The 27,677-nt window shown below is 29.2% G+C and overlaps 2 protein-coding genes across 5 annotated transcripts; one reads left to right on the top strand and one right to left on the bottom strand.

Moving 5' to 3' along the window:
* Positions 1-1,816: 1,816 nt before the first annotated feature.
* LOC143347752 (chromobox protein homolog 5-like) lies at positions 1,817-4,668 on the bottom strand. The gene is made up of 4 exons (XM_076777237.1): positions 4,035-4,668; positions 3,654-3,957; positions 3,382-3,560; positions 1,817-3,305 (listed from the first exon to the last, which is right to left on the bottom strand). The coding sequence occupies exons 3-4, from the start codon at positions 3,501-3,503 to the stop codon at positions 3,182-3,184; spliced, it is 246 nt and encodes an 81-aa protein (XP_076633352.1). The 5' UTR covers positions 3,504-3,560; positions 3,654-3,957; positions 4,035-4,668; the 3' UTR covers positions 1,817-3,181.
* A 126-nt stretch (positions 4,669-4,794) lies between these two features.
* Hrb87f (Heterogeneous nuclear ribonucleoprotein at 87F) lies at positions 4,795-26,647 on the top strand. 4 transcript variants are annotated; one of them, XM_076777202.1, is made up of 7 exons: positions 4,795-4,942; positions 6,692-6,903; positions 6,987-7,299; positions 7,385-7,634; positions 7,726-7,944; positions 10,342-10,500; positions 25,391-26,647. In XM_076777202.1, the coding sequence occupies exons 1-6, from the start codon at positions 4,922-4,924 to the stop codon at positions 10,467-10,469; spliced, it is 1,143 nt and encodes a 380-aa protein (XP_076633317.1). In that variant the 5' UTR covers positions 4,795-4,921; the 3' UTR covers positions 10,470-10,500; positions 25,391-26,647. The 4 variants fall into 4 exon arrangements, with proteins under 4 accessions (XP_076633317.1, XP_076633316.1, XP_076633319.1 ...); XM_076777201.1 differs by lacking the exon at positions 25,391-26,647 and adding an exon at positions 20,335-21,423; XM_076777204.1 differs by lacking the exon at positions 25,391-26,647 and adding an exon at positions 20,335-21,423 and having other exon boundaries at positions 7,726-7,875.
* The last annotated feature ends 1,030 nt before the right edge of the window (positions 26,648-27,677 follow it).

The following is a 27,677-nucleotide window of genomic DNA, read 5'->3' on the forward strand; positions in this document are numbered from 1 at the left end:
GATTTTTACAAAATAACCATAATTTTTTACCACCGATGGAATCGATTTTACTTTATTTGGATAGCGTTTGTGGAACACTATACATTACATTAAATTTTTCTTTTAATGTAAAAGGCATTTTTATTATGTTTTTTTGTAAAATGAAAATAAACGGATGTACGTGCGCATTGCTTCATCAAAAGTATTTGGTAAACTGACTATTTGAATATTATGAAGACATTAGAAAAACTGTTTCTGTTATTGCATATTTAATGTGTATTTACGTGGCCACCGATAATTCTACACGAGTTTTTGGAATTAGTGTGGTGTAGATCGTGTTATGTTAATCGTCAAACTTGAAATTTGATATCTCCATATTGGCGAGTGCAAAATGAAGGTATAAGTAGTGTTTTAAATACGTTACAATATCGATTATAAGAATGTGTAATAAAAAATATAGTTTTCAATTTAACAATTTAAATGTGACCTTTAAAAGATTTTTCAAGGTCAATTAAGTATCGTTGTCATATGTACCTTGTGGTACCCTATGTAAACGTGGTGTTACCAGATGGGTAGTACCTTCAGGGGGGAGGGGAATTCTACGGGCGAAAATAAGTCGAAAATAAGGAATAAAATTTTTTCATTTGAAGCTTTATTTACGAGAAAATCGAGATTGAAAATGTGTAGATAATATGTTTATTATTATTCTGGGATTGTCAAGAACAGTATTAAAAACTGCTCTATGTAAATTTACAAATCTACAACCATCAGATTTATAGTAATCATGAAATGAACTGTACTTGATTAATCTTGGCTCTATTCTCTGTATCACCCTTTTGTCTAAATGGTGACAATTTGGAAATCGTTGTCTGTAATATTTATCTCGTGCTTTTACACTCCCATTGCAAGCTCCTAACACTTTCATCATGTCGACGTATTCACGATTGCTGTAGCGAGACATTGTTACAATTCGAACGATACAAACAAACTAATAATAAGAGTAGCCGGTAGCCGGACTGCCGAAGACAGAATGTAAACATTACAGAGGACAACGAATATAAAAGTGTAAATAAAAATAATCATACTGCGCGCGGGCTTGAAACAATTAACTCATAAACGAAGCTTCAAACGGAAAAATGTTATTCCCTCTTTTTGATTTATTTTCGCGCATGGAATCTCTGAAAAATAGCTATTACTTTTTTTATCAAACTTTTCAAATAAAACAGACATATCTTTTGTGTTAATTTGAGTATTTTCATTGTGCTTCTGTATTTTTTGGATTTATTTTGTACTACTTTTTAATTTTCCCATTTTCCTTATTGACAAAACTATAATTCATCTCTGTTCTAACTATTCACATATGAATGAGTTAATACAAATAAATAACCACCAGTAATTTATATACATTATTTACATGCTTAAGATATTAGTACTATAATATCTACAATGGGTGTTGATATTTATATGATTTTTACAATTGTTTTACTGAGAAAAATCCATATGAAAAGGATACTATAATAAGCAATTATTTCCCACAGTTATATATTTAGTTTAAAATGAGCAACTAATTAATTAATACCATTGGTTCTACAGATGTAAATAATATTTTGACTTTAGCTTCTTCATATACCATGACTATAATTATAATTAATGACTATATAGTATAACTATTTGTGGACAAAGTAAATTTGCATCTTTTACTGTAATTTCTGTCACTCCTGCACCCTTCCTATATAAACAAAATTTAGTAATAACAACAATGCAGTTTTCTTTCATAATGTACATAATAAATCAAAACTAACTATTTCATAAAAAACATCAGTTCCTCACTACAGTCTGTAGTTTCAATAATTAAATCTTATTGTTACAATCAATTATTTCTGTTGCATTTATCACCATACTAGTGAATTTACATTGGTTGTAATATTTTATAGTTTGTAGTTATTTGCCTAGCAAATATCAATATATAAATATAAATTTACACTGTATTATAAATAATCACATAAAAATTAGTATATCCATCTATTAAACATGACTAATGGTTAAGGTTAAGAAACACACTTGTACTTCTATTTACTTAATCACAAATATACAGATTTCGAATCTGATTAGGTATCTACAGTATAGATATACAGAATTTGATAATGCTATTTACTGTCAAGAATGGGAATTATTACGCAACAAATTTAGACATGTTGCCGCCGAGAGCGCTCACCACAGGTTTAAGAATATTAATTTTATATTAATATGATAATAACTGTAGTTCAAATTTCTGTAAATTACATAGTCCCTAGTTTTCAATGGAACATAAAGAGCAACTAAATAAAATTTCATTTGGATTGGACACAAATAATAGAAGTTATAGGAGAATCACAAATACACAGATTTTGAATGTTATATTAATAATGTACCATTAAAAATAATAAAATATATACATACATAAAATTATCAAAATGTGAAAATATGATCGTGTTGGCATCTTGTCTATTTAAAATCTCAAAAGTACTTATATCTTCTAAAGTTCATGACATAAAACATTTAATTGCTATTAATTTATATTTAATATATAGTTAACAATATTTTTGTAGTAAATATCAGTGTCACTTTCCTACTATTGTTATACCTTTTAATATATATATCCTTTTTTATTGATCTTCCTAAACAGAAGCAAATTCTAAAAACATGCAAGGAATTTATATTATACATCAAATATTGCTCCCTTCATATGAAGATAAATATATTTTTTTTTATTAATTTGCGAATTTTTGTTACATTTTATATTTATACTGGATTACTTTACGATTTTTTTTCTTTTTTTACTAACAAAATTGCAATTTTTTCCTGTGCTATCTGTTCACATCTTAATAAGTGAATACAGATTATTAGCCATCATTAGTTTATACATTATTTACATGCTTAAGTTATTTGTGTTACAATATCAATGGGTGTTGACGGTCATATGATTTTTACAATTATTTATTACTTTATACATGTACCTGAAGACAGTTTGTACCAACAGAACCAAGACATTATATAATAAATTTCCATTTTGCATGTTTCAAAAATTTATTTTTGCTTGGAAGAATCAATAAGAAAGGAATACTTTAAAAATCGATCATTTCCTACTGTTATATATTTAATTTAAAACATAAAATGAATGAATTAATTTGATTTGTTTTTAAAATATAAATAATAGATGGTTTTACTTTGAATTTTGTTTCGTAACATGCCATGAAAGTCTATCCTCATAAAATTGTATAACTATTTGTGGACATAATATATTTGCCTCTTTTGCTGTAACCAAATCTGTTTCTTCTGTTCCTTTCCTGTATAAAAAAAAGAAAATCTTAACAATAATAATTTACTTATCTTCTACATTATACTTAATAAATCAAAGCTAACCATTTCATTAAAAACATCAGTTCCCCGCTGAAGTCTGTAGCTCCAATAATTTTTTCTGGTTCCAATTCTCTTTTGAATCCATATATTTTACTGTTACAATCAACAGCTTTTGTTTTATTCATTTTAATATTATTAAACTTATATCCGTTGTGGATTCTTATATTGTATAACTATGTTACCTAGCAAATAACGATAGATAGATATGAATTCACACTGTATTATAAACAATTATATAGAAATAAATAATTAGGAATAATAAAATATATACATACGTAAAATTATCAAAATGTAGAAATATGATCATATTTGTCATCTTGTCTATTCAAATTCACAGGAATACTCATTATATTTTCCAGAGTTTATAATATGAAGCATTTAATTACTATTCATTCATATTTATAATATATAATATATTTGATAATGTTTTTTGTAGTAAATATTTTGAATTGATTTTGCACTTCATTTGTTTTTCGGTGGTATCAAATCGAATAACGTGAAGGTTAAGTTTGTTTTAAATGTTTCATTAGAGGAAATTAGAAGTATAATATCGAAATGACTACTATATATTTCAACATCCTAAAAATTAAATTGAATTTAAATTGATTGGTTCACCTGCATAAGTATTGCAATAAATATAACAGATTTATACTAACTTGTAACGATTTGTAAGGTTGTAACTTCGATTTACAATTTAATTACTTGTGTTTGTTATTTTTACCATTAATTGTAATTTCGATATGGATTTATTTTATATTATTAATCTATGATTTCTTCAAGTAATGTAATGTTTATATTAAATGTTTTATATATTGTTATTCATTACAAATTTTCTATTATGCAGCTTTTGTGCTTAAAATTTTAAACATAAAATATAACATTTTTATTAATTATATACCCTAAATTTCATTATAAATGTTTCACATTAAGTTACATACAAAAGTAAATATAAAAAATAAATATTGTAACAAGCATCACATTTACTTATTCATATGTAGTTCGATATATTCACAATTCACATTTCCGGCGCTGTATTAACAAGATTTATTATAAATATATTATATTAAAAAAGCCACAATAATGAATATATATTATTTGCGTTTGTAAATTAAATTTATATGCCAAACCGATTATATTTGGCTACGCCATTTCATTTAGTGTCATGAAATAGTTTTTTCAAGTATGATGCATATTACTTCATCGAGTATGAGAGAAAGTACACGACATTGCTGATAAAAGTTTTTTTTTACTATTAACAACTGGAATAGACTAAACGACATGTAAATTAATACATGAAATTTTTTTAGATAGCACTTAATGTAAATAGTTTATAGAATTTTCAGAGAAATGTTAAAATGATAGAAGTGTTAGGTGTGCGCATGATCAAAATATTTGTATGGTAGTGCGCATTTGGGGTTTACATAAGTGTTTGAAAGGAGCAGTAATCGATTGGGCGACGTGCGCGTATCTATTTCTTGCAGTACGTAGTGAGATTCTTCCTGTTTGGTGTAGTGAAGGGTATTTGACTTCGGAATTATTCGAAATGGTTAAAATGGACCATGATGTAAGTATAGCTATCTATATATATATATATATATGTGTATCCTACAATTTTTCTTTTTATACGTAAATCATTTGTGGGAAACAAAAACGTAGGTACATAATCTGAGTTGATACTTCATTTTGCTGTGCATGTATATACATATATATGTAATGCTTTTACGGTATATAAAGCCTACGATGATTTTATTTATCATCATCATTTATGTTATTTACGAGCGTTTATTTCAATTTTATTTGTAATTTATTTGACTGATATAATTTTCAATTTTTTGGTTCTACGTGTGAATTTTTTAGGTTTCGATGTAAAGTACTCGGCACATTACGCCGATAGGATAGTTGGAAAAATATACGCCAGAAAGTTGCATTGTTCAAAAGTTACAATACTTCTACAATAATGTTCAATATTTTCAGATATACTACTGCACGTTTTATGCTGTTCGATTATGGCATGGCGTACCCTGACGCTACGCCATTTAAGAACAGTTTCGAAAACTACTTTGATTCAAATATTATAAACATGATGCGTATTTAACAGTGATTTCATGTTAATTTAAATAAAATCGTTACGGATTTCGATGTTTACGACCATGTGACAATTACATGTTATATTAACGTGGTCCCAAAATATTGAATTATGTATGATACGATATTTCGAGCATTTCATTTGTATTTAACATGTTATGCAAAAACAGAATTTGTTTATCAATACATTAGAGGAATTTTTATGATTTCTAATAAAAATATAGCTTTGTTATCAATATGTTGGTATTAAAGTGTACTATCTGTAAAAAAGTACATCTATTTGATGAGTGATAAAATGTTAAACATAACAGATTGTTTTAATTTATGAACCTCAGTGAGTATACTGTTAAGTTGTACAATTGTATTGTTAATTGTTTTTGTAATTGTAAATGTCAAGAATAATGCTACTATATTACTATAGCAAAAAAGTGGTATATCTAAAAAATAGGAAAACTTTCTATATTTGATTAAGTAATGAATATTAGATTATGTAAAATCCTTATATTAATATAAATACTTTTTACTTGATATAGCTTTTTCTCACATTTATAGTAAATTATTCATTTATATAAAATGAAATTTATATAAGAAACAAAAATATAAATATTTCATTTTTAAAGTATTCAACATTCGTGAATTTTTCAATGTTATGATGCCTTTAAGAATAAATTCTTTTTTTTAATATTGCATTCACTAGTCTGATAATGGCATTTTTTCTCTTTTTATGCTCAGATTGTTACAACATTATTAAATAGTATATATTTTCTGAATTTTTAAATGGTTAAATAAACTTGTCTGATTTTCTTCTAATAGAGTTTTATTTTCATTCCATTCATCAATATTAAATTCTACATATTTAATAATTAAATATGACAATAAGGAAAGTGTTCAAATGTATAGCTCATTGATTTTCAAAAAATTACTATTTTATAATACTTTTGAAACATACTTGTATAAACATTTCACATTTATTGTAGTAGACAGACCAAACACCCAAACCCAAATGTATTTTGTATTTAATTTATCCAAACCCAAAGTAAATTTATATTTATTAACGTGTTGACTACCATGCCAAATAGAAAGTTTAACTGAAATATCCTGTATATTTTTAGTTGTATTCTTATTAAAGTATTTTATATAATTTGAAACTGTTTGAAAATTAATTTTCATGTACGGAACAAAAATTATTATTTCATTGTTAAATTGTATACATCATTTGGTGTTGCAGGATGGCAAAAACGAACCAGAACATGTTCGAAAATTATTTATTGGTGGCTTGGACTATAGAACCACAGACGATTCCCTAAAGAAACATTTTGAAAAATGGGGAGAAATCGTCGATGTAGTTGTAATGAAGGACCCCAAGACAAAACGGTCTAGAGGATTTGGTTTTATTACTTACTCGCGCGCACATATGGTAGATGACGCTCAGAATGCAAGGTTGTATACATGTAATATAATAAATTTAAACATGTTTATTCACTTAAATTAATAATCTTACACTTTTCTATGTAAAATTATAGACCGCATAGGGTAGATGGGCGTGTGGTTGAACCTAAGAGAGCTGTTCCTAGGCAAGAAATTGGCAGACCAGAGGCTGGTGCAACTGTTAAAAAATTGTTTGTGGGTGGTTTAAAAGAGGATCATGAAGAAGAAGACCTTAGACAATATTTTCAAAGTTATGGTAGCATAAGTTCAATTAGCATTGTCACTGACAAGGAATCGGGGAAAAAACGTGGTTTCGGTTTCGTCGAATTTGATGATTACGATCCTGTCGATAAAATTTGCTTACAACGTAACCATCAAATACGTGGCAAACATGTCGATGTAAAGAAGGTAAAAAAAAAAACAATATTAATATATATACAGAAGAATAAGGTATGCTACAGAAGTTATAAATTATTTTATAACTTTTTCATAGGCTTTAAGTAGAGCGGAAATGGCGTCTGCGTCTGGTGGCGGTGGTAGTGGCGGTGGTAGTAGCAGAGGAGGACAAAATGTAGGAAGAGGACCTCGTGGTGGTAACCAGGGTGGCGGTGGTAACTGGGGAGGACGAGGAAGTGGCGGTGGCGGAGATTGGAATAATGGTGGTAATCAGGGTGGTTATGGTGGAGGTAATCAAGGAGGTTGGGGCGGTAACGGTCCTTGGGAGAATCAGAATCAAGGTAAAGGTTCGCAGAAAAATAAACTTTTCCCGCCATGTTAAGTATTACATAATATATTAGTTAATTTTGAATACGTTCTAATAAATTTATTTTCAAGGAGGTGGATGGGGAGGCCAAGGCGGTCAAGGCGGATATAACAGTGGCGGAAACTGGAGTAACGATAATTTCGGAGGAGGTTATCAACAGGGCTATGGCGGCGGTCCAGTTCGGAATAATTTCAACTCTGGAGGAAGACCTGCTCCCTATGGTATTAATATGGGTCCTAGTGGCCGTCAATCTGGAGATTCGAGATGGCTATCATCCTTTGGTGGACAAGGTTGCTTCTGTCCTTCTCAAAGCCAACGCGTCTGTTACGCATCTTGAGCAACTATTAGATTTTTATTAGTTTTTTTTAATATAATTTTAATTATGTTTTTATACGTACAATCCATATGATTATTATACATAATAATTGTACCAAGTTGCACAAGGAGCGTTCAGCTTAAATATTACAATTTTATATGCAAATAGTTTTATAATGTTGTGTGAAATGCAGAAGGATCATTTATCACGATTTTCACAGGTAAATTGTGCATCTAGATTGTTTGAGATTTATGAACGCTTAACCTTTCGTCTATTTCGGGTGAAACTTTTCGCTTGTCACTGATCACATTAGCGAGGTAGGGCGCTTTTGCTTTAATATCTCTAAAATTATTAAGAGTAGAAAAAAGTTTAACGCTCGGATGTAAGCTCACAGATTTCTCTTGTCCATTAGAGTTTCGTCGGATTCTTCAATATGAAATTCGTCACTGATAATCTTCTGGTTATAGGTTAGCATCACTATGTGATGAACTTTTTCATCAGATGAAATTTCACTGTCACTATTACCTTTACTATCTATTAGCTCGTGAAAAACTTCTTTATTTTCTGACGATTGTTTTTTCTTCTTAGACATCAACATAACAACAATGTTACGAAATAATTGCAAAACGTTATAGTATATTCAAATAACGATGATCTAAATTTGAACAGGACATAGAATACGACTTTTGACATTCGAAAATCTCATAGAACACTGTCGAGAAATACATCCTCTGAACCGTATTCATTTCGTTATCGACGTAAACACAAGGCACAAGTCCTCGAGTGGGGCCCGAACGGACCCGGGTGCCGCCATCCAAGTATTCAATTTAAAAACTACATTTTTGAACGATATATTCACATACGGTGTATAGATTTTAGAAAAGTGCATTTGTTTAAATTTAAATAAATTACATTTTTATTATAATGCAGGAAATTAATATTTCAAAATATTCACTTTTTGTAGTATGGTTAGTAGTTTACACATATTTATACGAAAATTGATCTATATTTTACAAGAACAATTAAAAATATATTAATTTTCAATATATTTAAACAAATAAATTTATCTGAAAGATGACTACGTAGATAAATTCGTCGTTCAGAGATATGCAATTTGCGTATATAAACTTTTTTCATATATGCAATACTTTGAGATATTAGACTAATATGTTTTTCAATCCAAACGTTGAGAATTAAAATATTAACCCTTTCAGTATTGATGTTTGCTGATAAAGAAAATGCTCATTAAAAATTTTATAAAAAATAACGATTGCCAAATGGAGATGTTTTCTTGTTAGATTTTATAAAGTCGGTCAGGGAACCATGTTGATTGTAAAAGTTTTACACAAATAATTCATTCAGTGGTTGATTACGGTGGAATTTATGAAGTTACACAGGTTTGAAAAATGCCGACGACTACTAAATTTATAAACTTGCAAACGTGAAAGCGGATGGTTAAATGTTCAACAAAACACGGTACAATATTCACCTTGACCATTTCGAAAACAAATGTTTTTTATTTTTATGCATTCTAGTTATTAGGAAGATAAAAAGTTGCCTTTTGGATAAGACTTTGGATGTTTGGTGACAACATGTAGGCTCTATAAAAATTACTTGTTTCAGTTTTGTTCACTAGTAGACTTCTGTGGCGTTTGTTTTTGCGTTTTATGTACTGTATAATTTTTGTATGAAGTACATACAAGTACTTGTGAGTATGATGATATATGTGAAAGTAAAAATAATTTGACGTCGAGTTCAATGGTCAAGATGAATGTTAGATTGTTTTATAAAGTATCATTTGTCTAGATGCATAGATTTATCTATGAGCTAAAGCAAATCATTTGTTTACATAATCTAAAAGTCATGTAGTATGGTAAGGTCAATTTTAACTATGTCATTCTCATTAGTATTTACAAAGAGTCCCTAATATTTGCAAATAAATTGGTACATGTATTTTACATGTATTATAAATTAAATCAAGACATACGGCGCGATGTTGCAGAGAGAAGGAGCGCCTTTGTCCATTGTCCTATTCTATTTTAACACACTTTGCTCACAATATCTTTATAAGCATATAAATAATTATTTTACATAAGTATTTTGTTTTTATAATTATTTTGAAACATTCATACATGAAATACGCTTTTTCTAATAGCCACATACAAACATCTTAGACTGAAACATTTAGTTTCTCTAAATTTTAGTAAAAAATATCTAATTTTACTAAATTTATATCCTTTTAGTACAATTAGGGTCATTTCATACTTAATGTCGCATTGATACAATACCATTATTAATTTACAATATATGATAAATTAGTTTACTCATGTTAAGTTTTACTAACTTTGCAATTTTTTTATACAACTTCTAGGTCCTATGGGCGGTGGCAATTCTGGAGGAGGTGGTGGTGGTTATGGTAATCAAGGGGGCTATGGAGGCAGTTCTCTTGGAGGTGGAAATATGGGAGGTGGAGGCGGTGGTGGCGGAAGAAGATATTAAAGCACTTTACTCATGGATACTCCCTCACATGGTAAGCATAATTTTATTAAAATTGTTACTATTTTGTCTGGGATTATTAAAATGATGTACATTTCTAGCATATATGCAAAGTACAATATCACTATATAAAGTCTAAAATTTTGTTTAAATAAATACCATTTTAAACGATATCACATTGTGAATCGTCCTTATTTAGGTATACAAATTAGGATTGTATGAAAATTTATTTTGCATCATAAAAATATTAGATTTTTAAATCGTTAATTAATTTATAAAAAGTAAATGTTTTTCTGTGTCAACTATATTAAATTAATAATTGTCTGCTCTGTCAAGTGAAGTTATAGTAGTACAACAGAGGAAAAGTATTAGAAAAAAGAAATAGTATCTTTCAGTTTTACTATTAGCAAAAGATGCATTTTTTGTGTTCATTAGACAACGTTAATTCGTCTCGTTTGAGGAAAATATGACGCACCAAACACATACCCTTCTCTTTCTCGACAAACTCTTTAGTTGTGTTGATGAGATGTTAGAATAATTACTTTGTTGTCAATCGCATAGTAGAACGGTTACGATATTCTGAAACATCTAAAAGAAGTTACAATGTAATAATTTATCGTATGAAGGGAAGTCGACTTCCGTCATACGTTCTTTTTCTTATCGGTTTTGTTCAACAGACTGACCTGAAAGTAATCAACTGAGCATAAAAAAAATGCTTACGCTTCAACACTTGTTTTGAAGCTGAAATCGAACACAGAATCTTTCCAACTAGCTTCTGTTATTATCTTATGAATTAACCTATGAACAATAAATGGCATACATAATTATAAAATAACAATGCTCGATCAATAATAGTGGTGCAATCAGGAAGGGAGTAAAAAAAGTAAGTCGAAAATATATAATAAAATTTTTATCATGCAATGCTTTGTTTTCAAGATAACAGAATTTGTGGAATAGGCGCACGATTGTTTATTACTTACTATTTCTACTTGTATGGATGGCCAAGTCATATTTCAATTGCACACATACCCCATGAATTTTCAAAGTCGATTTTCTTTAAAAGAGATTCTTGTATGAAAAAATTTAATTGTACATTTTCGACTTATTTTTTTACATAGAATCATCTTCCCAGTTGTACATGATTACTGGAGCACTGTAATACAATGAAGAATTAATATTGTACGTATTCCGATTGATTCTGATGTATAAAATATGTGTAATATAAAATTATATATATTTATTTGATTTTATTTTACCTTGCTACTACAGAGGTGGCATATAAATATAAGTAACAAGAGCTATTTTTTTACAAATAATACATTGTAATACTTTCTTCAGCAAATTTCCTTTTTAATAAGATATTTTATTAATGCTTGTTTTAAATCTTGTGCATCATGGAACTATTACTTGAGAGAGTATTGTTACTTCATAATAATTCCTGTGATTAGCATGTATGGGTAAAATTTATATCTAAATACAAATTTTGAATAAGTGATAAAGAATAAACAAATTTTATTCGTTTTTCGAAGACTCGGATAATTGATTTATTTTATCCAAAGAGCAATGGATAAATGATAATTATTTGGAATCATGACCGTCTCATCGATTTGGGTGATACTGAAATATGTTTTTATGAATAATAAAATAGGGTCATTCAAGTTATCAAATTATGTTCGACTTTGGATATGTTGTTGTCCTTAGCGATATTTAAACATGTCTCAAAGGATTTTTCAACATTTTGTAAATTGTTGAAGTTCAAGACGTGTAAATTTGATTGTAGTTATCATGCTACTCGAATTTCCAGTTCGCAATTTGAATAAAAAGACAACAGTTGGTGTGTGACGTCTTTTTCAGTGTTTCTCATGGAAGTCATCATTTCTCTAAGTTGTATTAGATTTTCTCAAGTTAATTCCGTGATTATGTTAAGACGTTTCTCTGATAATGTAAAATCACCTACCTCATCTTCAATTCTAAAATCGCTACTAACTGCAAGGTATTCGAAATAATCTTCAAGTTCGTTAACATCGATCAAACTGGTATTTGAATGTATGCGTAAGTTCAACATAACGTCTTTGAACAACTGTTTTTTAAATAAATGATTAGGGCAACACCTATTTCCTTTAGGAACATATCTCCGCCTGATAAATATCTGCTTTTTTGTTTCTGGTAGTACATTGCTAATATTGGTTTTGGACCCACAGATGAAGCAATATCCATGAGTGGAAATAATTCTGGAAAATGACGTTTCGTTGCATGCAATATTCGGTTCACGAGGATTACTTGTATTTAATACAAACTACGGATCTCCCATTAATCTCTGGCGCTGGAAATTAATTGGCATTCTCACTTTAGAAGCATATAACAAGCAACTTTCCAGTGCAAGAGGTTAATGAAGTTGATAGATTGGATTGGACTCAAATGAAGATTCATCGTTTGATTTTTCGGGTGAAGATGATTTCTGTGAACGTAGAAGATTCCTCAGATTGTGGAAATTTCTGATACTCTTGAAAATGAGAGAGAGTGTCTCATTTTACATCTCTGTGTACATCACCGACAGTAACCACTTTGTTCAGAATTCTTGAAAACTTAACTGAATTAGCTTCTGTATTTATCCTCTTTTTATGATCGTATGATTTACGTATTAATTTGTTACATTTAATGCATCCAATGTGCACGATTTTCCTGTCAACGAATTCGAAGCCTCTACTTGAGATGCAAAATTGTGTGCATTAATTATTACCAGGCTACTTATGGTTGGGTTGGTTATTCTTGGAAGTTTCCTGTAGTAGTCCTTGGATAGTTTCAAGGTAAAATAGTCGAAGTGCGGGATTTCGGCTTGGTTGCAGAGGGTGAAATTGCTGACGTATTACTTGTATTCTGCGTGCGCTGATCTGTATTGATTGAGGCATGCTTTAATGCATTTTCCGATCCATCGTGAGTCAAATTTATTTCAAGGACACATTTCACCCCCTTATTTGGCTACACTATATTTCTTAAGTTTTTTAATAACGCCTAAATGTGAAGTTCCATTGAAATTCATTCAACCGTTTAGACGCAATCACGTTAATAGCATACGTACAATACTGAGCAAAAGTATTAATACAGCATGACTGTTATGATACAAATGCTTATAACTATAAAATAAATCGATAAAAAAGGAAAATTTTTGGTCACATTTATTTATTAATTATTCTAGTTTATTATACAGGGTACCGGCCATCGGCTACTCCTGAGAAAAATTTTATTGGCAGATTCTAGGAGCCAAAATAAGACGAAAATCAAGAATACTAATCTGTTGATTGAGGCTTTGTTAAATAGTTATTAACGTTTAAAGTTCCGCGTGTAGAACGGCAATCTGTGAACAGCTGCGTGCACGTTATAGTGGTTCTCATTCAGCATGAGAAACTCTACTTACTGACGTATCGACAGTTTTACAGTTTTGTGAATGAGAACCACTATCACGCGTACGCAGCAGTTCGCAGATTGACGTTCTACAGGCGGAACTTTAAACGTTAATAACTTTTTAACGAAGCCTCGATCAACAAATTTCTATTCTTGATTTTCGTCTTATTTTGGATCCTAGAATCTCCCATTAAAATTTTTCCCAGGGCTGGCCGAACACCCTGTATAATAAAATCAATAACATAGAGTGATATGCGAAATAATAACAAAAATATATTTTGTAAGCATTGTATGGGTGGATAAAAGTATTGGTATTATAAACAGTAGAATACTTCCGCGTATAACTAATTACATACTGAAGTTTTAATATTTTGTTGGCAATCCTTTCCTTTTAACACTAGATTTACGGAAGCCATCAATTTGAGGGATGTCAGATTCCATATTAAAAATTGCAGAACGCGTAAATATTATTTTTTAACAACTTATGTTGAATTTGATTGATGCAATGGCATCAATATATATTCTAATTAAAAGAAAAATCGTATTTTATGGTAATCGTCAACATGAAAGGTATCAATAAATATATGTACGATCAATGCCCGTAAATCTAGTGTTAAGGACTTCCTTTAATCTTCTCGGTATCGGGTGGACTAATTCTTTAATGAATTTAGGTTCAATATTGCTTCATTCCTACAGAAGAAATGTTCTTCGGTTCAAACTTGCTTGTGACATTACTAAAACAAATATTATCTTCACTCGTTGGATAAATTCCTTCATCTGTTGCTCTTCGGATAAAGATAAATCGATTACTCGAGCTTTCGGGTATAACGGATAAAAATGAAGTATTTTTTACAGAAATCTTGTAAATCGTATTTAAATTATTTTTTTATCTAAATAATGCCCATTTCTAGCGAGTTAAATGTTTCAGAAGGTTTGAGCCGTTTTATGTTAGATTTTCGTTAGTGCTCGAGGTTCGCAATGCTCACGCTAGAAAAGACAATATTATAAGATTGTTTTAGCTGCTTAGTCTAATGGCCAGTCAGTAACCATTTTACTTTTGGTTAGATTTAATAAGAATAAATTCTGTTTGCGGAGTTGGTAGGTCAGTAGTATTTTTTAACACACTAGTCAAATTGTTGTTATACATGAAAGCAGGAACGTTAAAGAAATAAAACAGAAATAATTAATACAAAAATAGAGGATTGTTAAAGCGTTTATTTTTTATTTGAAGATAATGGCAAAAAATTCTTTCTACATTGTTGGGTTGTTTGTTATGGCATCATGGTAGGTTATCAATTTTAATTGGTACGAGTGTTAATTGAACATGAGCGTACTGCACTCCTACATCGTGCACCTGTAGCAATACTATTTAGTATTACAACCTCATGACAACTAAAAGGTTGCCAAGGAAGAGACACAGGGATACATCGTGAACAGAATTACACAATTTTCAGAAGAGATGTGTTTTCTGCTACGGTTGCATTTAACCCTTTGACTGCAGCACGCTCTAAATCAGAACCATCAGATTATGCGATGCTATATTTGCACGTACAATGGCTAACTAAGATTCTGTAAAAATACCTTAATAATTCTGGATCCGGTAAAGTTCAGATTTTTTCGTTAGCTATTGTATGTCACTGGTACTCACTAAATAAAATATAAGTATTGAAACTTTACGTTGATGATAAAAATAATGCAATTTATTTAATGAACGAAATTTGAATGATGTATTTTAAAACGTGGACCGATACACAACCCTACGTTACAATCTTTGCATTCGTACTTAGTTTCCTGTTTGTTTCAAAGCTAATCTAAAGGATATAGCCGGATAAGGCAGTTCAAAAGTACCCCTAAACCAAATTAAATCTTTTATACACTAGTCGATAGGTTCTCCAGAGAAACTCTTTGTTAAGTTTCAATCCGGTAACACTTACAGGGAGGTAATTACGGGGTGAAACGTAATTTACAATTGCTGCTCTATATCTTTTTTTTATTCGATAGAAAATTATGAAAAAAATCAGGGACATTTTCCCCAATGGGACGCATGTGTGTGAAAACCGATTATTAAAAAATTATTAAAATTCTAAAAATGCCAAATTTTTATTGAAATTATGGAGGTACCACTTTTATTAATACTTTTGTGGGCAACTGTACATAACAAAATATCTGCGTATTCAAACAAAAATATGTGGAAATGCCGTCTTCCAAGAACTTGTCGCAAAGTGTATGGAAAACATTCCGCATATTTTTATTTGAATGTGTATGTATATTTTGATATGCCACAATGCATGCGTGTAATCTATAAATGTCGATGAATTCTTCTCAAAAATATTTGTCTACATTCGTTTCATCAGAATATACAGTTACTCACATAATTGAACGTACATTTACGTTGGAAATGAAAATTGACGATAAAATGAATAGAAACACACATTTTAAGACCAGAAACCCAATATACAGGGTGTTCGGCCACCCCTGAAAAAGATTATAACGGGAGATTCTTGAGGCCAAAATAAGACGAAAATCAAGAATACTAATTTGTTGATTGAGGCTTTGTTAAAAAGTTATTAACGTTCAAAGTTCCGCCGGTACTGAATTTTTTTCTAGAGAGTGGGTAGGATTTCGGAGGTAGGTCTATTCACCAAAAATGATTGTAATTGACTTCCGCAACCGAAAATAATTTTTTCAGACCGATTCGAAATTTTTTTTTTTCGCCGAAAAATTTAGGCACCTGTCGATTTTTCTTAAAAATTCTTGTTTGTTTTTTAGTAATTTAATTTGATGCCCTATAGAAAAGTTGTCCAATAGTTTTTTGTAGGTACCCATGGACTCTACCTCAGAAAAAAGTTTCATTGAAATATATTCACTATTGTAGGAGTTATGGCTGTTTGAAAATTGGACCATTTTTATGGGGTTTTTTTAACTTTACGGGGTCAAGGAACAATTTTTCGAATATTTTTAGAATTTCTACATATTCTGCACTAAAATACGCGTCGTTTGCTTTTTTAAACATTAAAATCGTCCAATCCGTTCAGAAGTTATGACGTTTTAAAGATTCGCATGAAGATTCGGGCAGATATTTCTGGCCTCACATTAGATTTTTGTTTAGGAATTTTTTTTCTCGAAAATGCGCAGGATTTCGGGGGTATATATATTCACTAAAAATACTTGCAATCGACTCCTGCAATTAAAAATATTTTTTCCAGAACTATTTGAAATTTTTTTTTTTTGCCGAAAAACTTGGGCACCTATCCCAATTTTTTTCTCGAAAATGCGTAGGATTTCGGGGATATGTCTATTGACTAAAAATGATTGTAATTGACCCCCGTAATTGAAAATAATTTTTTCAGACCGATTTCAAATGTTTTTTTTTCGCCGAAAAATTTAGGCACCTACCCCCTGTCGATTTTTCTTAAAAATTCCTTTTTCATTTTTAGTAATTTTGTTTGACGCCCTACAGAAAAGTTGTCTAATACTTTTTTGTAGGTACCCATGGACTCTACCTCAGAAAAAAGTTTCATTGAAATATATTCACTATTGTAGGAGTTATGGCTGTTTGAAAATTGGACCATTTTTATGGGGTTTTTTTAACTTTACGGGGTCAAGGAACAATTTTTCGAATATTTTTAGAATTTCTACATATTCTACACTAAAATACGCGTCGTTTGCTTTTTTAAACATCAAAATCGTCCAATCCGTTCAGAAGTTATGACGTTTTAAAGATATGCATGAAATTTCAAGGAAGCATTTCTGGCCTCACATGAGATTTTTGGTGAACAATTTTTTTCTCGAAAATGCGTAGGATTTCGGGGGTATGTATAATGACCAAAAATGATTGTAATTGACCCCTGTAACTAAATATAATTTTTTTAGTATGATTTGAAATTTTTTAATTTCGTCTAAAAATTTAAGTACCTATTCGAATTTTTTTCTCGAAAGTGGGTAGGATTTCGGGGGTATGTCTATTCACCAAAAATGATTGTAATTGACCCCCGCAACCGAGAATAATTTTTTCAGAACGATTTGAAATTTTTGAATTTAATATTTTAATAATTTTTTAACGGAGCCTCAAGCAAGAAATTGATATTCTTGATTTTCGTCTTATGTTGGCCTCTAGAATCTCCCATTAAAATTTTTCCCAGGCGTGAAAAGGCCGGAACACCTTGTATATTTCACTGCAACTTTCATAATACTTTATTGTTTGACAAATTCTGTTTCTAGTCTTTATTATTACATACTATAAAAACTCGTTTTTATCTTCGTTTAGCGAACTATTTTTAGTGTAACCTATATTATTTAGATAAATAATGAATGATTAAAATAAAAAAACTAATTGTACATTAAAGTAAGTAAATTCTTACGTAAACAGCAAGATAATAAGTTGAAAAATGAATAGTAAGCACGTAACAACATCGAAATTGTTCCCGATGTTCATTCGGATATGGTTGCTACGCGTCATCTAACAAGAGGTCACAAATTTTGTTGGTCGTATACATACAGTGTTGGACAAAAGTATAGTGGCTCAAAGTAAACTCGGACACCTACAGTTTTGTATTTCATGAAGCGATTGGTATTGCTAGAAAAAAATTTAAACAGAAAATAAAGTTACTTTTATTAAGCTTTACTCAAAGTTGATTAAATTTACAAGAAACAAAAGCAAAGAAATTTTTATTCGTATGTATATCATGGGAGGGGAAAAACATATTTATATTGACGCCGATATCAAGAAGTTAAATAAACATAAATATTGTTTGTTTGATACATTTTTAAATACATAGTACCAGATAAATTTTTCCGGACAAACTTTCTTTTTATGGAATTAATTTTTTAAATGTATACATTACATGAAACAAGAATTTAAACAAAATATGTTAGTTAACTTTAATGCATATTTTTAAATTATGTGTTTTTAATTATACTTCTAAATGTACTTGATAAAAGTATTTTAGTGCCTTAAAAGTAATGCAACATATTTGAAAGGTAATTGATACCACCAGTTTGTGTGAGATTTAAATGGAAGTACGTAGAAAGATAAACTGATAAATAATTGATTCATTTTTGGCTGTGTGCGAAAATGATTAATAATTTACAAGATATTTACCAATAAAAAAACTTCGTCATTCTGCGTCTTGGTTTCGTTTCTGGTTATGTTACACTATTTTTGTTTGTACTCACACAAAAAGTAATATATTATAATTTTTTTTTACAATTTAATTGAGTTTTGAATTATTAAATTGAGATAGATTAATCAACAAGCTTGGAAATAGGGTATATGGAACCTTCAATGCACAGTCTGTTGTACATATCAAATTAGATACAATATGGGTACTACACATTTGTTTTTATTAGTAAAGAATATGTTGGATCAATTTCTCATTATCCAGTAAGAAATTGCTAATTTCAAGTAAAAGTGTGTGTATGATTACTTGTATTTGTAAGACTGATTACAATCGCGAATGTGAAAATGTGCTGATTTTAATGAGATTTTCAGGAATTAACAAGAGTATTAAATGCACTTATGTGCATTAGCAAACAGTGTTTTTCTCTCTAAATTAGTATTGTAATCGGGATACGTATTCTGCTAGGACAAACATATTATACTGTGTTTTTTTAGCATTATATGACTAAATTACAACAAATCTTTTTTGTATAGTTACGTTAAACTCGTATTCGATTCATAATTCCGTACTGTTATTATCTTTGAATAAACTATTCGTAATTTCTAATATAATATTCATAATTTCTTGATTTGTTCATTCATTCAATATTGTTTACTATTTAATGAATATTGATACTACTTTTTCTTGTAGTATACTGATTTGTTGAAACACTTTGAATATAATTAGGGATATATTATTACATGTAATGTAAAAGTAATGTTAATAACGAACTATTTGAATACTTCTGTTCTCATAAAATTAAACAAAACTTTTCGGGAGATTTTTACATACACAGATAACGTAATAAGTTGTCTCTTTTAACAGTAAATTCTTATCTGCGGTGTTATATAAACAGAAAGTCTAAAAAGCATAGATTACTTATTATGTTATAAACAAATAAGCAGTTAGTTTTATTTAGTACCAAGTATTAATATATTTAGTAAAATGTTTTGAATACATTTCAAGCAGAGTTGAGTTAGAAAACTTGTTTACGTTTTTGTTAAAAGGCCAAATGTTGTTAAATTGTTCTCTATTATCATCTCGATTGAATCAAGTTAGATCTCCAACAATGAGCAAGGTTATTATTGGTCTTAATTTTTAAATATTTTAAAGCAAGTGGAGAAGTAATAGTCCATGTCATCGTTGTTTATAATAATAGATTCGTAATAACGAATGTCAAGAAACACTACTTTTCTAGTGATAGAAAATAACATAGCACATGATATTTAGCTCAAAATTTATAGATTTTTACAGTTTGAGTATTTTCAATCATCTGAACTAATAGATTTATAACTTTTGAACCTCAGGTGAACCTTCTACTTGTCTTCTAGTCGCCAGTACTTCTGTACTGTTTAGTATTGGAGCAGGCAGGGCTATGAAAGGCTAGAGACAAGACCAGGCAGGCAGGACAATCAGGATACAGGACAGAGAAGCGTCATCTCTTAGATCACAGTGAGGGAGGTTTTTGCTTGTATTTCTTTTGGTATCTAGCACCTACCATATATATTTTACATATTCTACCATTTATGTGAAAATATTGCATCACAATCTTCTAGACTGTGCTTGCACGTATTGTGTAGCACATATGATATCCGACAAAAAAGTAAATAATTATTAACATTAAACTGGCGTCACCATTAGAAAACAAGAGACCCATTAATTTGATCATTCAATTGCTGTGTCTAGGGATACATCCGTGCCATCCAAATATTAAAGTATGTAATACTTTGCTACGTTCGTTTCTGTAACATTTTCGAAAAAGATTACAGATATAGGATTATGCAATAGACATTGGAGAGCACGATTGTTTCTCTAATTTAGTAAAATGTATTGAAATAGTGGTCCATGTAAGAATCTAGGTTTTACTACGTTGATGCAGACTTTTATTTCATAATAAGAAAGGTGATTCTTGTATAGACCAAAAATCTCAGGATAAAACGAGAAATGCATGAAGAAAATGTGTCAATATGAAACGAATCAAAGAATATAAAGGAAAATCAGATAGCACGAATATCAGTTAGCATTTTTGTAGGCTACCTAGATTAACTAATTATTATTTTTTAAGTTGTAATGTTTTAAGAGTTAGCTAATAAAAATGACCAGAACCTTTTCCATGTCACTCTTTAATTTAAATATACAAATTTCAGTAGTATTGGATAAGTGTGAGGTACAAGAACCTTCTATGAGATAAAAGAATAGGGAAGCATAGTTGTCTAGATTGATAAGGGCACATCTAATTGATATATAATGACATTATTGACGAGTTTCGAACACTATGTATAATAGAAGAACAACATATTTGTATCCTCTGCCAATTGTGTAGTCAATGAAAGCACTATTACAGGCTTCATATTTATATGTATTCACAGTATTAAATAATTTGTACATAATGAAAACCTGTGACCAATTTTATATAGTTCTAATAATATGTAGGATTAAGATATATGGATTTATGAATGAAGGGATACGTTGAATTGGGTATTTCATACGCAAAGCTCTGTTGCAAGTTACATATGCTAGAAGTATTAAAAATGTAATATCCGTATACATACATACAGAACATTTGTCAGTAAATTCTTCAAATAATAGCAAAAGAACGTGACAAATAAAATCAAAGTAATCATTTAGTTAAAAATTGCCGTTGCATATAATTAATGTTATTTTCCAATCGCGTTTAATGAGAAATGAATAAAACATTACTAAATCTTTAATGGTATGAAAAGCATGTCCCTATTATTTCTGAATATAAAGATAGATATTTCTCAATAAATGCAACACAGTCTGTTATTTAGTTTTTCTTCGTATCCCTCTTAATTAAATCCACTTTTGAAGGTAAAGCAATTAATCAGTGTTGTACAAAACGACAATAAATAAATAAGTAAATAAATAATTTAAATAATATAATTTTATTTTCATTGGGATTCTGTACTTTTGTTGCATTATAGTTCGAAATAACGTTATGATTATTGAAAATTAATCCATTGTTATAACAGATTTTTAATTCGTGATTCATAAAATTTTAAACGTAGTAGAAGAGGTCATTATTGATAGTGCTGAGTGTAACATATTTCAAATCTCACATCTGGTGATTGGCAATGAGATCTTACTTTGCTTAGATTTCAGTAATAGATCCTTTCTTTATTTTAGGGCCAGATAAGAAAAGTGAACTCGATTTACAGATAACCAATAAAAGTGCTGAACACAAGAGTGTTGGCAAAATACGCAATTTCATACGCAAACATTTATAACTATTGAAAAAATTGTTTATCGTACTTATTTTTTGTGTATATCTTTATTAAGGCATTATGCCACCTTGGTGGTGTTAAAACAAAGGATATTTTCATGAATTTTTTATGACAATATTACACCCTTGATTGAATGATTTTTTTACGTTTTTTTTTACGCTGAGTACGCTTTTAAAATATATTTTTTATTTTGAACTCTGGTGTCAGTGGTAGCGTCTATTATAATGCTGCAAAATCAAAAACTGAATAATAGTATTGTTTCTTATGGTATTCCCTATTGTGTAACGTACGGAATTTTTGAAATTCCAAAAATTGTAGAGATTATGATATCTGCAGAAAATAAGCGTTTTCATCAATCATTTTTTATTAATATCTCGAAAATAAATTACGGTATTTAAAAAATTATACGTCACACGAGAGCTATTTTAATTATAAACGTTGATTTTAAATTTCATAAAAACCGGTTGAAAAATATAGTTTTGAGAAAAATCAGCTATTTCTGATTCATAATTAGATTCTTCCTTTGATGTTGAAGTATTTTCTCGAGATATTTCTGCTTCTTTTTTAGCAATTTTTGTCTCTTTTGTATATATACTTCCATGCTTTGAATCCAGCAATATGTTCTTATGCACTTACACTTCCAATATCTTTTTCAAGGCTAAAGACAAAACTGCATTAAAAAAGTTTCTTAGATAGAAGATGAATTTAATCAGTCCACTAATAAATCCTTGCGTTTTATGCATTTTATTACTTTTGGGATAGAAAAATATCGTGCAGACTTTTACTCCATATTTTTAAGAGTCCAAACTAACATTTTATGAAAAAAAGTTCGATTTTTTGAAACCGCCAAGGTGGTATAACTTCTTAAGAAAGTGTTACTTATCTATATACAAAAACAGAATAAAGTTAATAACATAGAAAACATAATTTTTAAATATTATGTATGTATTAAGATACTTTATTTGAAATGAATTTATATTTTATTAATCTGTTTCATTAAAAAGTCGAGTTTATTAACTTATTCGCCTCGTTTGAAGAGTTGAGCTCGTGATGCCGTTGCGAAGCCATAAAACTCAAATGATTTAACTTTTAGTATAATAATTTTTAATCTGATATTTAATTTTAAAAATTTTCTACATTATTATTGTCTACATTACGGTAAATTTGAATGAAAATAGAGATGTCCTGGGCTTTGCCATTAGCATTCGTGTCGTAAAAATATTTCATACTAGAATTTCTATATCGGGATAAATATCAATAGAAAGAGTATCTAACGAGTTGTGTTGAAATTTACTACAATACATATAAGTATTATTCAAATTATGTTGTGTTGGTCTCATTTTGATCAGATAAATGACACGAATATATTAAAAACAATTTTATGCAAAAAGAACATGAAACAACAAATGTTCCTTTTTCCTCACTATACGTGGAGACCGAACTCGATCCTCAGTTCCTCTTCATCTTTCGCTTTCTATCTTTTTCTGCATTCCACCATGTTATAAAACACAAAGAACGTTGTCTCTTTACGATAAATGTGCCTCTTAGGCCCTGAGTAACGCACATTTAACGCAAGAGCACTGTATTGTTGAAATTTACTATTTAAGAAGTTTTGGAATGCTTTTCAAATACACATTCTATAAATTGTTTGAATATTTGTTTATCTGCTCAGCATTTATTAATTCAGTGAATTATCAAATTTATTTGCTTTGCAACACTCCACTGGACTACAAAATGGGAATGTTCTTTCTTTCCATAATACATAATAATGAATTTCTTCCATATAGAGTATTTATTCAAATATTGTACAGCACTGATTATAAGTACAGTTTTGATACTCATTGAGAGCAATAAAACGAATTTTAATTATGTTGTGCTTATATATTATTTAAAATTGATTTTTCTAATTTTCACATAAGTTTATTTTAGCTCATCACGCCGTTCAAGATAATAGATTTATTAGAGAAATGTTTATTTTCTTAGTAAGTTTAGCGTGAGTGTCAGGTGGTAAAGTTAAAGAGCAACAATTAATTAGCGAGGTAGAGTCTTCGATTTTGAGAATAATTAATATACATTCAACATCCGAGGGGTAGCGTAGCTAGATTAATCTGGCAGATATTTAGTGTTGAATATTAGCAGTAAGAGTGGAAAATGAAAGAAGAAGCTAAAAACGGGCAGGTAGCAGAGCAAAAGGATTCTGAACTACGCAGCGAGCTAGGCTTTGCTAGGCTTCTTGCTAGCCTCTGTTGTACAACTGCAGGTAGGAATATTAGATTGATTTGTTTAGATATAGGGCCGTGAATGGCAGAGTGTGCATGATATATAATGTTTTATAATATTTCTCCTGAATTCTGTTGTTCACTTAACAATTATTTCTTTTTCTTAAATAAAAAAAGAAAAAAAAAAAAGATTACAGCAAAAGTAAATTTGTTATTTGTTACATCTAGTTCAAACTACAATTATCTTTAGCATACTATTGGTAAGCTTTGTTGTATCTTGTGAAGTAATACATTTTACAAGTCCAAGATGTCACTTTATTTTTAATATTTCAGTAATATGCAATAGGAAAACAGAATTAGATAAATGTAAGGAAGCTAATATTATAATATACACTCAAGTGGGATCTATAAAAAATAAATAAATAAATGGGTTTCACTTTAATTAAAATTAAGAAATTTGATTTTGGATCATTTATACAGCTACGTGTTGAATTAGATGTAGCTTGCATTATCACGTGTCATTTTATTTCTTTATTACATTAAAGTTCGTAAGCAACTTTTTATTTTCAAAATAGTTTTCTGTGTCACATTTAACATTTATTTTTTCTGATGAAGTCACGTATTCTGGATTATAATTCATGAAATACTAGAAGGACAGGAACGCATAGTATATCATTCAATGCTTTCATTATTAATCATTTCTACAGCTTATAAGAACATTTTGAAAATGTGCAATATATTTAATAATAATACAATAATAATTATAAAGATCTATTTTGGCTTACATACAAAGTATATAAGAAAGAGATAGTAATTATTTTTATTTTACTTCCTGTGTATTAATTGCTATCTTTCGTTTTCATTAATTTCTGGTTTACCACTTGGGCTGGTACTCCCAGAGCGCTCTGTGTCACAACTGCCATAATCAGTCAGTCATCACGGGAGGTAAGTTACCCTAAGTCAATTAATTTTTTCAATCCTTTTTTAAATTTGATAAATTTTACTATCACGATTATTTACGAAATTATTGATAACGTTTAATATGTGATTTGCATTAAGGTTTTAAAAAGATTCTTTAATACATCAAATTGCATTTCAGTGATTATTTGGTATGTACGGAAAAAATATAAGTTTAGAACTGCATTACTGTATAATTTATTATCGAACTAGTTCATAAATCCTTGTGCGTATTTCTTTGTCATAAGTTACAAGTATTATCAAAATTATTCGAGGTAATAATATACTTAATCGGTAATAAAAAATTGTACATAGAATGGATGTTATTGATATTCAAAATTTTTTAAAATTGCTTTAAAATATTTAACCATAAGTGTAGAATAGAATTTTTATGACGTTATGTTAATCCTTTCTAGTCGTACTGTTTCCAGGAAAGTGTATTTTATTTTAATTATTTATATTATTAATAATTATTTTAATTATTTATTGTTTGAAAAGTCAATAAATTTACTTAAATTAATCTATTGCTTGTCCTTATATTAGAACAGCATCAAATTGAAAAATGTACATCAATAAAAAGATTGACTAATCTAGATTTCTATCTATCTAGATTTATTGCTCGAAGAGATAACTATCTTTTTCAAAGACTGCAAAATAAATTAAATAAGAAATAATAATTAAAAAAAAGTGTATAAAATGCACATTATCGATATTTATTATCAAAACAATATTTATTTGATAAAAATTATAGTAACAAATTATCAAAGAATGTTGTGAAATTGTAAATAATATTGCAGTAAAATGCAATTATAATTATTAAGTAATTCGATAAAAATAATAAGTGTATTTTATGACAATTCAATACTGAAAATATGCACAGGATTATGTATTCACTCAATAGTATTTACGACTGAAGAGAATGTACATATATTATATGAAAAATTGTTAAAAAGTATTGTTATGAACATAAGTAATTATATTTTGCACGTTCAACAAACGGTGATACAATTCTTTAATTAAAGTTATATAGTTCTTTTATATTCAAGATGCATTTAGTAATATTATATAAAAAATAATTTAAAAGTTATTTACAGTATTTAAATTATAAATACGATGTAGTTCTGTAACTGACAAAAATTTGTAAGGACTAATTCTTATTAATTTTCAGCAGTGTAATGTTAATATGCAATTTTTTTAAGGAATGTAATAAACTACACATCATCTATACATGTTTTTGTTCTTCTTTATGGAAACCCCCAAAATACTACTAATTGAACATTGCATTATATTATTTTACGGTAAATTTTAGGTTACGAATATAATTTAAATGCTTTCAATATACAGGGTGTTCGGCCACCCGTGGGAAAAATTTTAATGGGAGATTCTAGAGGCCAAAATAAGACGAAAATCAAGAATACCAATTTGTTGATTGAGGCTCCGTTAAAAAGTTATTAAAATATTAAATTCAAAAATTTGGAATCATTCTGAAAAAATTATGTTTGGTTGCAGGGGTCAATTATAAGCATTTTTGGTGAATAGACATATCCCCGAAATCCTACGCATTTTCGAGAAAAAAATTCGAATAGGTACTTAAATTTTTAGACGAAATTAAAAAATTTCAAATCATACTAAAAAAATTATATTTAGTTACAGAGGTCAATTACAATCATTTTTGGTCATTATACATACCCCCGAAATTCTACGCATTTTCGAGAAAAAAATTGTTCACCAAAAATCTAATATGAGACCAGAAATGTTTCCTTGAAATTTCATGCATATCTTTAAAACGTCATAACTTCTGAACGGATTGGACGATTTTGATGTTTAAAAAAGCAAACTACGCGTATTTTGATGGAGAATATGTACCAATAGCAAAAATATTCGAAAAGTTGTTCCTTGACCCCGTAATATTAGAAAAACCCCATAAAAATGGTCCAATTTTCAAACAGCCATAACTCCTACAATAGTGAATATATTTCAATGAAACTTTTTTCTGAAGTAGAGCCCATGGGTACCTACAAAAAAGTATTGGACAACTTTTCTGTAGGGCGTCAAACAAAATTACTAAAAATGAAAAAGGAATTTTTAAGAAAAATCGACAGGGGGTAGGTGCCTAAATTTTTCGGCGAAAAAAAAAAATTTCAAATCGGTGTGAAAAAATTATTTTCAGTTGCGGGGGTCAATTACAATCTTTTTTGGTCAATAGACATAACCCCGAAATCCTACGCA

This window comes from Colletes latitarsis, chromosome 11 (assembly GCF_051014445.1).
Source record: "Colletes latitarsis isolate SP2378_abdomen chromosome 11, iyColLati1, whole genome shotgun sequence".
NCBI lineage: Eukaryota > Metazoa > Arthropoda > Insecta > Hymenoptera > Colletidae > Colletes > Colletes latitarsis.